This window comes from Petaurus breviceps, unplaced genomic scaffold, assembly GCF_028583685.1.
Source record: "Petaurus breviceps papuanus isolate PSGF00001 unplaced genomic scaffold, PetGlider_PUasm1.0 90574, whole genome shotgun sequence".
NCBI lineage: Eukaryota > Metazoa > Chordata > Mammalia > Diprotodontia > Petauridae > Petaurus > Petaurus breviceps.
This window is the reverse complement of record NW_027187277.1, coordinates 4,206,995-4,220,395: the sequence shown is the minus strand read 5'-3', so window position 1 is coordinate 4,220,395 and position 13,401 is coordinate 4,206,995. Positions and strand designations below refer to the sequence as shown.

The following is a 13,401-nucleotide window of genomic DNA, read 5'->3' as shown; positions in this document are numbered from 1 at the left end:
AAAATCTTATAACAGTGAATGCTGAAAACTATAAATAAATAGTAAAATAAAAACAAACAAAAAAAGGAAGGTTAGGAAAGGATGCTCTAGAAAGGGGTAACCAGAAATGGAGGAAGAAGCAAAGGAGCTCAGGTTGAGATGGGGGTAGAAGAAGAGGCAGATATGAAAACATTAGGAATATGCTCTGTGTTATTAAGCATTCACTGGGTTCTCACAATAGCAACATCAGAAATATAGAGTTCATTTGGAGTGAGAAAAAACAAGTTTGGGAAGAAGGGCAGCCAAGGCCAAGAAAGGAAAGGATTTAGAAAAACATTATGGGCAGATGGAAGATGCAGCAAATGAATCAAGAGGGACATGACCAGCAAGTTAAGCCTTTGGTTTTGACAAGTTGACAAGGATTAAGAAAGACAAGTTTTAAAAGACTGCAGATGGATAGTCAGGAGAACCCAAAGAAAGTCTGAATTATTATTATTATTATTATTGATTTTTGGAGGGCAATTGGGGTTAAATAACTTGCCCAAGGTTACATGGCTAGTTTTTTTTGTGTGTGTGTGTGGATGTTAAGTGTCTGAGGCTGGAACAGAAGGTCTGAATTATACAAGAAAGAAGAGTCAAAAAGCATCAACTGCAGATACCCAGAGGTTTTTTGTTTATTTGTTTTTTTTTTTTAAGGCATAAACAGGAAGGCTCAAGGAGAAGAAGACAGGCTAGCCCATTGTGCTGCCATAAGGGACTGGGCAGAAATTCTAATTTCACTGTACTGAAGACTTTAGTTCTATATTAACTAAACAATAATAATAATAATAATAATGGTAGTCACTAACATTTGTCCTGACATTTATCTGGTTCTTTAAGGTTTACAAAAGCACGTTAGCAATATTATTTCACTTCAGTCTCACAACTTGGTGAGGTGGGCATTAGAGACTTTATTATCTCAATTTTACAAATAGGGAAACTGAGGTTCGGAGAGATTAAGTGACTTTGCCTATTGCCACAGAGCTATTATATGACAGGAGAGATGTGAGCCCAGGTCTTCTGAGCTCAGTACTTTATCCATTATATATTACAACCTCTACTTCTTAAAATGTTCACAGTAAATAATATGATAAAGTGTGCCAGAGAATATTCAAGAAGCTAGGTGGTGTAGTGGATAGACAGCAACATTATATTCCAGTATTCAGATTTCAGTGCTGTTTAGCAGCATGCAATAATAAGAAAATATGAGTTGATCTGGGACATGATTAAGCTTTATTATTCAGTATTTTAGTGGTGCAGTGGATAAAGTGCTGGACCTGAAGTCAAGAAGACCTGAGTTCAAATTCAGTCTCAGACATTTACTAGCTATGTGACCCTGGGCAAGTCACTTAACCCGTTTGCCTCAGTTTCCTCATCTGTCAAATGAGCTGGAGAAGGAAACGGCAAACTTCTCCTATATCTTTGCCAACAAAACCCAAATGGGGTCACAAAGAATCAGACATGACTGAGCAACAAGAGAATTTTCAAAGAATGTCTGGTTATATGCACAACTGATGATCACAGAGGATACATTTGATGCATTTCTATAACGCTTTAAGGTTTGCAAAGCAATTTGTCCTATTCCCTTTTCCTATTTCCGTCCCCCTTTTCTATCAACTGGTGATGGGAATATTGGTGGATGGTCTGAGTAAGAACTTTCACCAAAACTGACCCCCTAAAACTCAGATCACCAGCACTGAGCTTAAGAGGTGAAGAGAATTGGGGGGGGGAAGAGGGAAGGAGGGAATGTATCAAACTACAAACCACTAATTACTAGACTATTAACCACAAATTAATCCAATTACTGTTAGGCTGCTTAGATGTGGCATAATTGTGAAGTGAAAGCAAACTATGCTTCGGTTCTCCACTGCTCCATGTATGTGCACCTTCTCTTTCCAGCTAGAGCACAAGTCCTCAAATTATCATCTCCAATTGTTGTTGAGTCATTTCTGACTCTTCATGACCTTGTGGACTCATCCATGGAGTTTTCTCAGCAAAGATGGTTTTCCATTTCATTCTCCCGTGTGTCCCCGTTGAACATATGAGGAACTGAGGCAAATAGAGGTTGTGACTTGCTAGAGTCACACAGCTAACAAGTATTTAGAGGCCAGATATGAACTCAGATCTTCCTGAGCCCAGGCCCACTGCTCTGTCCACTGCAACACCTAGCTACCTGTACTATCCAATAGTATCTACTAAAAAATGATGCACATTGTAGGCACTTAATAGGTGTCTTATGGGTGAAGAAAAATGTTGGTATAGAATCTTTGATCCTCATTTTCAGTGCCTGGGAACTTTTTGTAGCTTTAGTTCTTCAAACACTCAGTTTACTTTTCACCTGAGGGCATACATCCTTCCCTAATTTTTCATTACACATTTATTATTTTTAGAACCTGAAGCCCATGCCAGGGTCCAATAAAATAAAGCTGTATAGCTCTGGATTTCTGGTGCTAAAAGCCTGTTGAGTATGTTTTAAAAAGAGCCACAGAATTTCTCACAAAATATTTCTGACTGTCAGAAGTATATACATATATACACACATATACACATATATTTGTGTATATATGTATAGATAAATATAGATATTTGTATATATTCATACATATATCTCACATACATGATGCTGTTGACAAATAAAGCACTTTAAAGTTTTACAAAGTACTTTACACAGATTATCTCATCTGCTCTTCACAACAATTTTCTTAACTGGTATTAATATTATCTCCATTTTATAAAAGAGAAAAAATATGATTGAAAAGGGGTTAAATGAATCTCCCAGAGTCACACAATTAAGTCAGAGAGGGGCAGTATATTTGAACTCACTGACTCCAAGTCCAGCATTCTATAGTCACTATATTACCTAACTGTCTCTTAGATAAATGGAAAATTAAGGGATCAACTTGTACCATTGTTCAGGGGAAAGAATGCTATATTTGAAGCCACAAGACCTGAGTTCTAATTCTCAATCTGTTACTAATTCACTTAATCTCTCTGGACCTTGGTTTCTTCATCTATAAAATAAGAAGTCTAGACTAGATCAGAAGTGTCAAACCTAGAGGCCACATGCTGCCAAAACTCCTTGTAATGGTAATGGTAATTTGAAGATCATCCCTGCCCCTTAATAAGCCTAAGGGAATTTGAAGACCTTCCCTGCTTTGAAAATATACTCTGAAAAAAAAAAAGAAAGAAAATATACTCTGCCCCCTAATAAGCTGAATGTAATCACATGGAGCCTGTGGTAGAAGGAATTTGCTTAAGGGTAGAGCAGAGCCCACAGGAAGCAGGGAGTCAGAACAGCTAGATGGTGGGAGGAGAGAAGATGGCAGGCAAGCAGACAGTTAGGCTTGTGGGTAAATGTTGGTTTGTTGGAAGGCTAAAGGATTCTGTAGCTCTCTGTGCTGTTGTGGATTATTAAGTTCTTAGCTACTATGGTGGAATTGGCTTACTGGTTTTGGGATTCAGTTTTCTGGTGCCCGAATAAATGTACTTCTGTTATCCATATGGAGAGTCTGTTAAATTTTGTGATAGAGCACTATGCAGGTATATTTATAGTGATTGTAGGCATTGTAAATATTGCAGTGGTGCTACACTCCTCCAGATTAAAAGCTAATTGGGAAAGGTTTCACAAAATAGAGGAAAATATAATTCAACATAGATAATGTCAATATGTGTTTTTTTTTCTAAGTTAATTGCCAAACAGGGTTGTATTTCTATTTTAGCTGGACACCGTTGGACTAGATGGATTCTTGGTCCTCTTCTACCTCCAGGAATTTTGTACTAATAAGGCTCTGTCACCCATAATTCCTAAAGACTGACCACCCAGCCTTGAAAAGCAGTCTAGGGAAAAAATTCTACTCTAGCATATGCATATAGACCGTCAATTTAATCAGATACCACCTGAGCCATTCCTAGAGGTTCTAAACATCCATAAGACATACCAAGGTCACATAGCTAGTAAGTCACATTTACATTCAGGTCTTCTTGACTCTAAATTGATATGGATAGAGTGCCTCTGCCTGTCTCAGAGATAACCAGAAGACTGTAGGAAGTCAACTTATACCTTGGTTCAGTAATGATTACAACAGCAGTTAGCATTTATAGAATGCTATATTTTAAACATTTGCAAAGTGCTTTATAAATATTATCTCATTTGATCTCCCAACAACCCTACGAGAAGAGTGCTACTATTATTCCCATTTCACAGATAAGAAAACTGAGGCAGACAGAGGTCAAGAGATTGCCCTGGGGTCCCACAGATATTAAGTATGTGACTTAGGACTTGCACTCAGTTCTTTCTGACTCCAGGTCCAGCAATTTATCCACTGTACCACCTAGCCCTCCCAGTAGAAAGAATACTCTTCATAGAGGTGATAAACCGCAATCTATTTGGTTATTATATGTACAATTACAGTTGGCTAGGGCAGCTAGGTGGTGATTTAGTAGACAGAGCACCAGCCCTAAGAGGAGGATCTATGTTCAAATCTAGTCTCAGACTCTTACTCTGTGTGACCCTGGGCAAGTCGCATAACCCCAATTGCTTCCCCCTCCCCAAATAAAACCAAAAACAAAGAGTTACAGTTGATCCAGGACTAAAAAAACAAACTTGGGATCTAAGGAAGACTGCAATGCTGCTCACCCTGGCACCATCATTTCAAAAAACTCCCATTAAAAATGCTGTTTAGAATAAAGTAGATGGACTTTTCTTAAATGCAGTAAGAGATTTTAAATTGTTTGAAAGTCACACAGATCAAAAACCTTACTGAGAGTAAACAGGGCTTGCTCTAAAACCTACCTGTTCAGAGGAAACTGCTCCTTTTGGGGCATCCCCGGCACCACAGGATACCATCTTCCTTCTCTCTGGGATTCGGGCAGGAGATGCCTTGTAGGGAGATTTGAAAGGACTTCCTGGTGCTAAACGAGGACAGACAGGTGAGACTGCAGAGTTATAGTCCAATAGTAAGAGTTATAGTCCAATAGTCAAAGTAATAGAAAGGACAGACAGAAGAAGAGAGAGGGAAGGAAAAAATTGCACAACTCCATTAAAAGTGGAAACACAGTAAATGGCAGTGTCACAGGCTAGCTAACGGTCACTCATACTCCAAGGGACCCCTAAACCTATAATAGAAGCAGCTTATATGGAATCACCATCATTCTACTTTTAATAGATATATGGATAAGAAATAAAATCTTTCAGTTGTTCGCTTTTTTAAAAAATCCCCATTGAATTTCTTTATGAAAAAAAATCTGAAAATATTTTTAAAGGCAACAGTGTTTTGAAAGTGAAAAGGATATATGGAAATGGGTTTTACATGACTGAACATATATAACCTATATCAGATTGCTTATCATCTTATGGAGTGGAGGAGGGAAGGAGGAAGAGAGAAAATCTGGAACACAATTTAAAAAAAAAAAAGAAAGTGAGAAAGATGCTGCTTCAAATCTTAGCCTTGCTATTAGTGGGGCCTTGGGCAAATTACTTGACTTCACTGGGCCTCAGTTTTCTCATTTGTAAAGTGAAGTTGGATTAGATGGTCTCTGGAGTCCCTTTCCAACTTTAACTCTATGATCCAAAAAAGTGTTGGGTTCTTCCACTTCGCTCTCAGAAGCCTCCGTTAGGGAAACATGGATATAATTTACTAAGTGTTCAAAGAAACTGGTTAAAAAAATGAAGTAGGGGCAGCTAGGTGGCATAGTGAATAGAACACTGGCCCTGGAGTCAGGAGGACCTGAGTTCAAATTCTGCCTCAGACAATTCTGCCCCACTTAACACACAAAAAACTAGCCATGTGACCTTGGGGAAGTCACTTAACCCCAATTGCCCTATCTTCCTCTTCCAAAAAAAAAAAAGAAGTAAAATTTGGTTGTGGGACCTAATAGTCAAGTGTTATATAAGCTTCAGAGAGGATAAAACAAAATTTTTTTTTTGCTGTCTTTCAGTCATTCAGTCATGTCTGATTCTATATGACAGAACAATGAAACTAGATTTTATTTTTTGCTTTTTTTTTGGAGGGGGGGAGGCAGGGCAATTGGGATTAAGTGACTTGCCTAAGGTCACATGGCTAGTTTTGTGTTAAGTGTCTGAGGCCAGATTTGAACTCAGGTCCTCCTGACTCCATGGCAGGTGCTCTATTCACTGTGCTAACTAGCCACCCCTGAAACTAGATTTTAAACCATAATTATTAAAGGGTTTAAGAAAATTTCCATGGCTGCATTAACTAATTAGCAAGGTTATTTATGCATAGTGACATCTAACCTTTCCATTCTACCCAGACAGGCAACTCCGCTATCATAACATCATCAAATAATCATAAGTGTGTTAAATGGTTTTAGTGAGGGGCAGCTAGGTGGCAAAATGAATAGAGCACTGGCCCTGGAGTCAGGAGGACCTGAATTCAAATCCAGCCTCTGACATATAACACTTACTAACCTTGTGACTTCAGGCAAGTCACTTAATCCCAAATGCACTGCCCTCTCCCCTCCAAAAAAAAAAAAATGGTTTTAGTGAGATGATGTTAAAAAAAAGTGAAACTTTTGAAAAAATCTAAGAAACCCCCAAATTCACCCTCTTCTGTATCAAGCATTCAAAACAAAGAGAGCACCCTCCTCTAAGCTTTCAGAAGGTTAACCCAGACATCAATATAATCAATTCAAGCTGTACTTCTTGCTTTCCCAATGCACAAAAATTTTAAATGCTACCTAATAACATTCTCGTGACCTTACCAACTATTTATTTATCTCTGGCCAATAGCATGTTTACCTACAGGATCAGAAATTTTATTAATTTCACTTTCAGTTTTTCTTTCATATATATATATATGTATATATATGAAATTATATAATATCCTAGCAATCTGTATGACAGCTTGATTTTTTACATTTAATTGGAAAGTTGAAGAAAAGCTAATACCAAATAAGTGGCAAAAATTGAGGGGTTAGCAGATTCAGGCTTGTGCAAGGATGATTTTTTCAGGGACAATTCAGAACAGGGGCTGAGGTTTTCATCTCATGACTTTTTATCTCTACCATTTTGTCCAGTACGTGCTTAATAAATGCTTGTTGATTAATTAGGTGTCCATAAGCTTAAAAGGTTTACATTTACTTGGAATACTTAATACAGAAAGAAATGCATTTAGGAGGGAAATATAGGTTTATTTTAACTCACTCTACTCCTTGTCATTCTAAAGAAATCTGGTTTCAACAAAAATTAGTAGGGAAAAGAAATATTGGAATTAGCAGCTTAAGATATTGCACAAAGGGGCGGCCAGGTAGCACAGTGAGTAAGAGCACTGGCCCCAGAGTCAGGATAACCTGGGATCAAATCCAGGCTCAGACAATTAGCACCCACCCAGAAACACCTGGCCATGTAACCTTGAGCAAGTTACTTAACCCCAATTGCTTTAAAAAAAGAAAAAGATATTGCACAAAACTAGGAAATGGGGAGAAGAAAAGCAAAAATTCACCATTAAATGAAATACTTCAATCCCTTTTTAACATTTTCCATCGCTGCCAGTTGCAACCTTCACACCGTATTACTCAGAACCCTTCACCTGTTTTACCTGAATCAATGGCCTGCTCAGAAAGCATGAGCGTGCTTCGGTTTCGGGCTAGGGAAGACTGTGTGGGGGTCAACAGTCGCATAATAATAAAGTTTTCCACTGGACTAAGGTACATGCGGTGGGCTAAAGGATGGAAGCAAATGAAATGAAAAAAAAAAAATATATATATATATACACACACATACGTAAAATTAAATCAAAGAAAACAAAGAATTGTTGAAAAAAACACAACATGTGCCATGCAAAGGGATGTTTCTGGAAACACAAAACAATTTGATGAAGCAATTTAAAGCTCCTGAGAATCAGTCATTTAGTGAACTTCTTTTTTTTTTTTAATTTTTTAAATTTTTAATTAATTTGTTTGTTTCCTTTTAGTTTACAGGATTCAATTCCACAAATCCTTGAGTTTCACATTTTGTCTCCCTCCCTCCCATGGTGGCATATACTCAAGTATAGGATCTGTAAATACTTTCACATTAAACATTAGTCAGGTTATAAGGACGGATTGTACCAGCTGGAATGAAAAATGGTAAAGAGGACATAAAACCAAATAAGAGAAGGAAAAAGATCAGGTATTTTGCTTCCACCTGGATATAAACTTAGTTCTTTCTAGTTCTTTCTCTGGATGCACATATTTCCCTCCATCATGAGTCTTTTGGGATTGACTTATATCACTACATTCCTGAGAAGAGTCCAGTCTATCAAAGTTGGTCATCACACATACGTTGTGTCTGTAATTGTGTACTTTCTCCTGGTTCTACTCTTCTCACTCAGCATCAGTTTGTATAAGCCTCTCCAGGTAAACATGAAGACCGTCTGCTCCTCGTTTCTTATAGCACAATAGTATTCCATAACATACATATACCACAACTTGTTCAGCCATTCCTCAATTGATGGGTACCCCCTTAATTTCCAATTCTTTGCTACCACAAAAAGAGCTGCTATAAACATTTTTGTACATATGGGTCTTTCTCCCATTTCTATGATTTCTTTGGGATATAACCCTAGAAGTGGTATTGCTGGATCAAAGGGTATGAAAGTATTTATAGCCCTTTGGGCATAATTCCAGATTGCTCTTCAGAAAGGCTGGATCAGTTCACAACTCCAGCAGCAATGCATTAGTGTTCCAATTTGCCCACATCCTCTCCAGCATTTGTCATTTTCTTAGTGAACTTCTTGACATTCATAAATGCACACCAGAGTAAAATATTTCATAACTACAAAATAAATAATTATATATTACATAAAATAGTTCTGTTGAGTGAGAAGACTACCCAGTCTGGAAATGAACTCTTTTGGGACACGATAATTTCTGACTAAATTTTTATTACCAAACAACATTTTATCCACATCCCAAAATTTAGCTGAAACCCCCCAAAATTAGGGTCTTTTGCCCAGAAAATCTGACATTAGTAAATGTTTAAAATGCATAAACATGTATCAATTCCATAAGAGAAAGTATGCATAACTCATTTAAGAAATAATTGTTATATAAGATGCTGAGAAATAATTATATAATTATATAAGCTGGCCACTTATTTTTAAGACAGTGGTTTATGAAAACCACCATCAATGCACTTTTACCATATGAAATGGATTTTGAAAATCAGATGGAAATAGAAAATTACCATTATACGGCAGTATTAAAATATAGTGTGTCCTTTACTTTTCTCATATAAATAAGATTTTTAAGAAATCATATGGAAATAGAAACTGTCAACTCCCTATTATCTGCTTTAATGGAAGACAGCAATGTTGATTATTTAAAATACAGATAGTCCAAAAGTAATTTTTATCTGAGGTGTATATAAACACACATGTATGTCATTTTATCATAGTGAACTGTCTTCCTAATAATACTAATTTCTTTTTTTTTTTTAAGCAATCGGGGTTAAATAACTTGCTCAAGGTTACACGGCCAGTTATTTCTGGGTATGGTGCTAAGTATCTGAGCCCGGATTTGATCCCCAGGTCATCCTGACACTGGAGCCGGTGCTCTTACTTGCTGTGCTATCTGGCTGCCCCAATAATACTAATTTCTAAAGACTAATATGACAATGGCAATATTACAGCAGCAAGTTAGCTATCCCAGGATTAAAAACTACCCATGAAACAGCCCTGGAGAGATAACTGAGAGTTGATAGCAGATGATAAAGCATGGACACATTCACATATTAATTCACACTAAGGAAAACATGGGTTTTCCCCTGACCTGTAACGCCCAGTGAATTTCAGCAAACATACAGACTAGAATTTCTAACACAACAGCCATGTGCTCTATATGCTTCATAAATGTTTTCACTTCCATGTCTTTAATAATTTCATTTTCAGGTGCCTCCTGCTAACTGTACTATAGATCACCAGTACTGTGTCATGCCCAAGACCTCTAACACAGAAGGCCTGCCAACCTTGAAGGTGCTAGCTTAATTGTAAATTCACTGTTAAGAAGCATGTTATTTGTCCTTTAAAGGGCACAAGTGTTTTCCTTATTCCCCTCCGAAGCAACTTGCATGCTAAATATTCCATCAGAAATGCAATTCACAGTAGATCACACCCTTTGAGATGATGTTTTTTTTTAAGCATTATCATCACACAGTATTGTAGGATTTATCTCTTCCTTTAACCTTCAAAACCTGAGTGAGTGCTTTTTTGGCTATTTTAGTGATTTGGTGATTAATTTTAGAGATTTATCTGAATGCCCAAGGTGCCCAAACACCCGATTGAGACAGAATGCCAAAATCCCTTAAATCTTTGACTTAAAGCAAATCTAAAAAAATGACACCAAAGATTCTGTCCCACATATTTCAGTAACTAAATTCGCCCACTGCCAACAGCTATTAGAGCATGAAATGAAAATGCTGCCTTCTTTTAAGTAGTTTTTTCTTAAGTGGTCAGGTGACTTCTCTTCCTATTTAATAGGGAGCCTAGCCTACTATCATGGGAAATTACAGTGGCCCATTTTGTCAGAAGACTACGTGATCTATCCAATTCTAAGTAACATCAACCTCATTGCTTCTAACACTTCAGATTCCTAACACACATCAGGTAGGAAAATCCTTGACATTTATTTAAATTATTCTGTCACATTTCACTTGCTTATACGTTAATTCTTAGAAATAAGTTAAGCAGAGAGTAGAAAGAATAGAATGAATTTTACAACCAAAAGAGAAGGCCAATTCTCCTTCCCCAGCAGTAAAAAGTAGCTGTCCCATTCCCATATCAGTTCCTTTCCCTCCAAGGATTAGAGGGTCTGTGTCATACACAATAACAGAGTTATTTGCAAAGGGCTGAGAGGTCTGTGTGTTTTGGGGGGAGAGGCGAAAGAGTGACTCAAGAAAGAGACAGTTCTAAAGAGGTCTATAACCACCCAAGAGAGTATTTAAATGGATAAAGAGAAGAAGACTGCAGAGAGCCCAAGAGGACATAGCTACTTACCTTTATCAGAGGAATATGTAATTGCTGCCGTGGAGGAAGATAGACGCTTACTGATGGGTGATTCCAACTGCTTTGGAAGATTCATTGTAGAAGCTGAAAGTTTGTCACATGCTGTAGAGAGATACATGAAAAAAAAACAGGTTTACATTAATACTATAGAGCAGGAAATCAATATTTTTTTTCTTCCCTATTTCATCTATGGGCCTTTGTTAGTGATAGCTCTGAAAGAGTGAACTATGCATTTATTACCCTGAAAATCCAATTGTTCTAATTTCAAATATTCAGCCTCTTTAACAATTAAATATTATAGTGGAAGATTTTCTTTCTTCCATCTCTACATTTCAATTTTACCAAAACTAAAGTTATAGAAAATCCTCATGGCAGATCATCATCGTAAGAAAAGCAGTGGGATAAAAGTAGCTAGAGCTGGCCTTGGAATCAGACACACCTGGGTTCAAGCCCCTCTCTCCATACGTAAAAACTGTGTCATCTTGGGCAAGTCACTTAACCCTTCAGTCCCCCAAGCAATGCTCTGAGACTATAATTTGCTGAAGAGTGGACAATCTGTATTGGTAGAGGGAGTTTCCTCACCAAGAGTTCCCTATACTAGTCAAATCACAAGTTCCAACCTCCCAAAAAAGGGATCAAAAAGCCTTTTTCATAATATATTTGAAACAAAAAAAAACATATGGACTAATTACAGTTCTTTTCTAAAATTAACTGCCACTGGAACAAAAAAAAATCTGTAAAATAAAGTGAGCTTTGCTTAGCCCAGGAATGGAAAAAACTGTCTTATCCAACAATTCTCAAGCTCAGGAAATTTAGGTTGCATTCTACTGTGCTAAGGATACTTGTTTAAAAAATCAAAGAGATTCAGACAAGCACCAAATGGATAATCCAAAGTGATTCTTTTAAACATCAGAACTTTGAGTCTTAGCAGTCAAGATTCCCAGGATTTTAAAATTTAAAACCATTAAAACTCAGTTGAAATTAAAACTTCAATTTTGGTGGTTTCCCAGTGGGGAATTCTGCATCTCTCCCTACAACATATTCTAAGCCTAAGGGGAAAAGTACAGGTGCTGTAATTAACCCTTCCCATCTAAGTAGGCTTTTAAGTCCACCCAGGCAACAAGACTGGGCGATGATTCTCTTTAAGGAGGAGGCAGAGAACTCAAAACTTCTATTTCTGTTCATGTAATATGACCACCTGCATTGCTGGTAATTACTTCACCCATTTTTTAAAGCCCTTTTTATCAGCAGCCAGTATACTCCCATTTCTAAAGATGCTCTTTAAATGGAAAGAAACAAGGTATGATAGCTCTCATCCCTGTTCTAGACAATGTAATCTGTCAGCCCTTTATTTAAAACCAAATGCCTACCAGACAGATTTGTCCTGAAACCAAGGACAAATCCAGAATATGAATTTGTAGGCTTCCAACAGCATTTCTATTGATAAGATTCCCTCATCATCCTTTATGCCATACCTACTGCCAAAATCTATTTAAGTGACACAGACAGAGCTCAGGTACCCCCCATTAAACATTTTACACAAGTGAAATGTTCTCTAAATGGAAATAATGACATGTAGGTTAACCTCGGCATTTTCTGTAGAGGCTACTCAAAAGATTTGCCTAGGACAGGCTCAAACAATATCCACACCAAGTCAATGAATTTCCTGAGCTGTTTGAGTCTGGAGTGAGTGGGAGCTAAGTATGAGATGTATTCACTTCACCCAAGGAAGATGTAGGCATGAATTGACATCACTATGACGAAACAATAGAAGACAACATATGCGTGAATCATAGCTCTACAAAAAAAAAGTTACACAGCATTAGATGAAGATGTACATTTAAAAGGGGTGTTAAGACAGATGAAGTTGGTGGACGAATTAAAGTGATTGGGAATAGTTATCACAAAACACCATGGTACTGTGATGCTCTGAAATACCATTGGAGTCATCAGTAGCAGCAGCAGAGGTCACAGGGTCTGGAGGAAGGGTGCTGGCCACTGAACCTAGAAGAGGGGGTGGGGTATTTTCTGATTCACCTACACAGCAGAAAATCAGAGCAAAGAGAGGTGAAAAATACAGTGTTGTTTTTATTTCATCGCTTTTGGTTCTTAAAAAATAGTTTACTAGAGCTTTTAGAAAAAGTGAAAGAGGTTGCTGGCTTTTAATTAAAAAAAAAAAAGATTTTTTTCCCCTTCTACTGGAATATAACACAAACAAACAGCATAGTTCATACAATGTACAGTCAACAGTTAAACATGCCCACTCCAGAAAGACCTAAACAATGCATTTAGTTTATTCATAAAAAGAATAGTAACTTTATTATTCAAAGAGACAAGCATTTTAAAATGCAGTCATGTCTCATTTAAAAAAGCTACCTTTAAA

General features: G+C 37.2%; 1 protein-coding gene across 15 annotated transcripts in view; it reads right to left on the bottom strand.

The window, feature by feature from the left end:
• Positions 1-13,401, bottom strand: part of MAP7D2 (MAP7 domain containing 2) — a 194,030-nt gene that overhangs the window by 34,594 nt on the left and 146,035 nt on the right. For 9 of the 15 annotated variants that reach the window (XM_069063439.1, XM_069063444.1, XM_069063442.1 and 6 more), the window contains 4 exons: positions 12,957-13,055; positions 11,010-11,120; positions 7,575-7,697; positions 4,811-4,953 (listed from right to left, as the gene is read on the bottom strand). In XM_069063439.1, the coding sequence (XP_068919540.1) occupies positions 4,811-4,953; positions 7,575-7,697; positions 11,010-11,120; positions 12,957-13,055 (476 nt within the window). Of the gene's footprint in view, positions 1-4,810; positions 4,954-7,574; positions 7,698-11,009; positions 11,121-12,603; positions 12,862-12,956; positions 13,056-13,401 lie in introns of those variants that run through there. The other 6 variants (XM_069063445.1, XM_069063450.1, XM_069063438.1 and 3 more) reach the window with 5 other exon arrangements.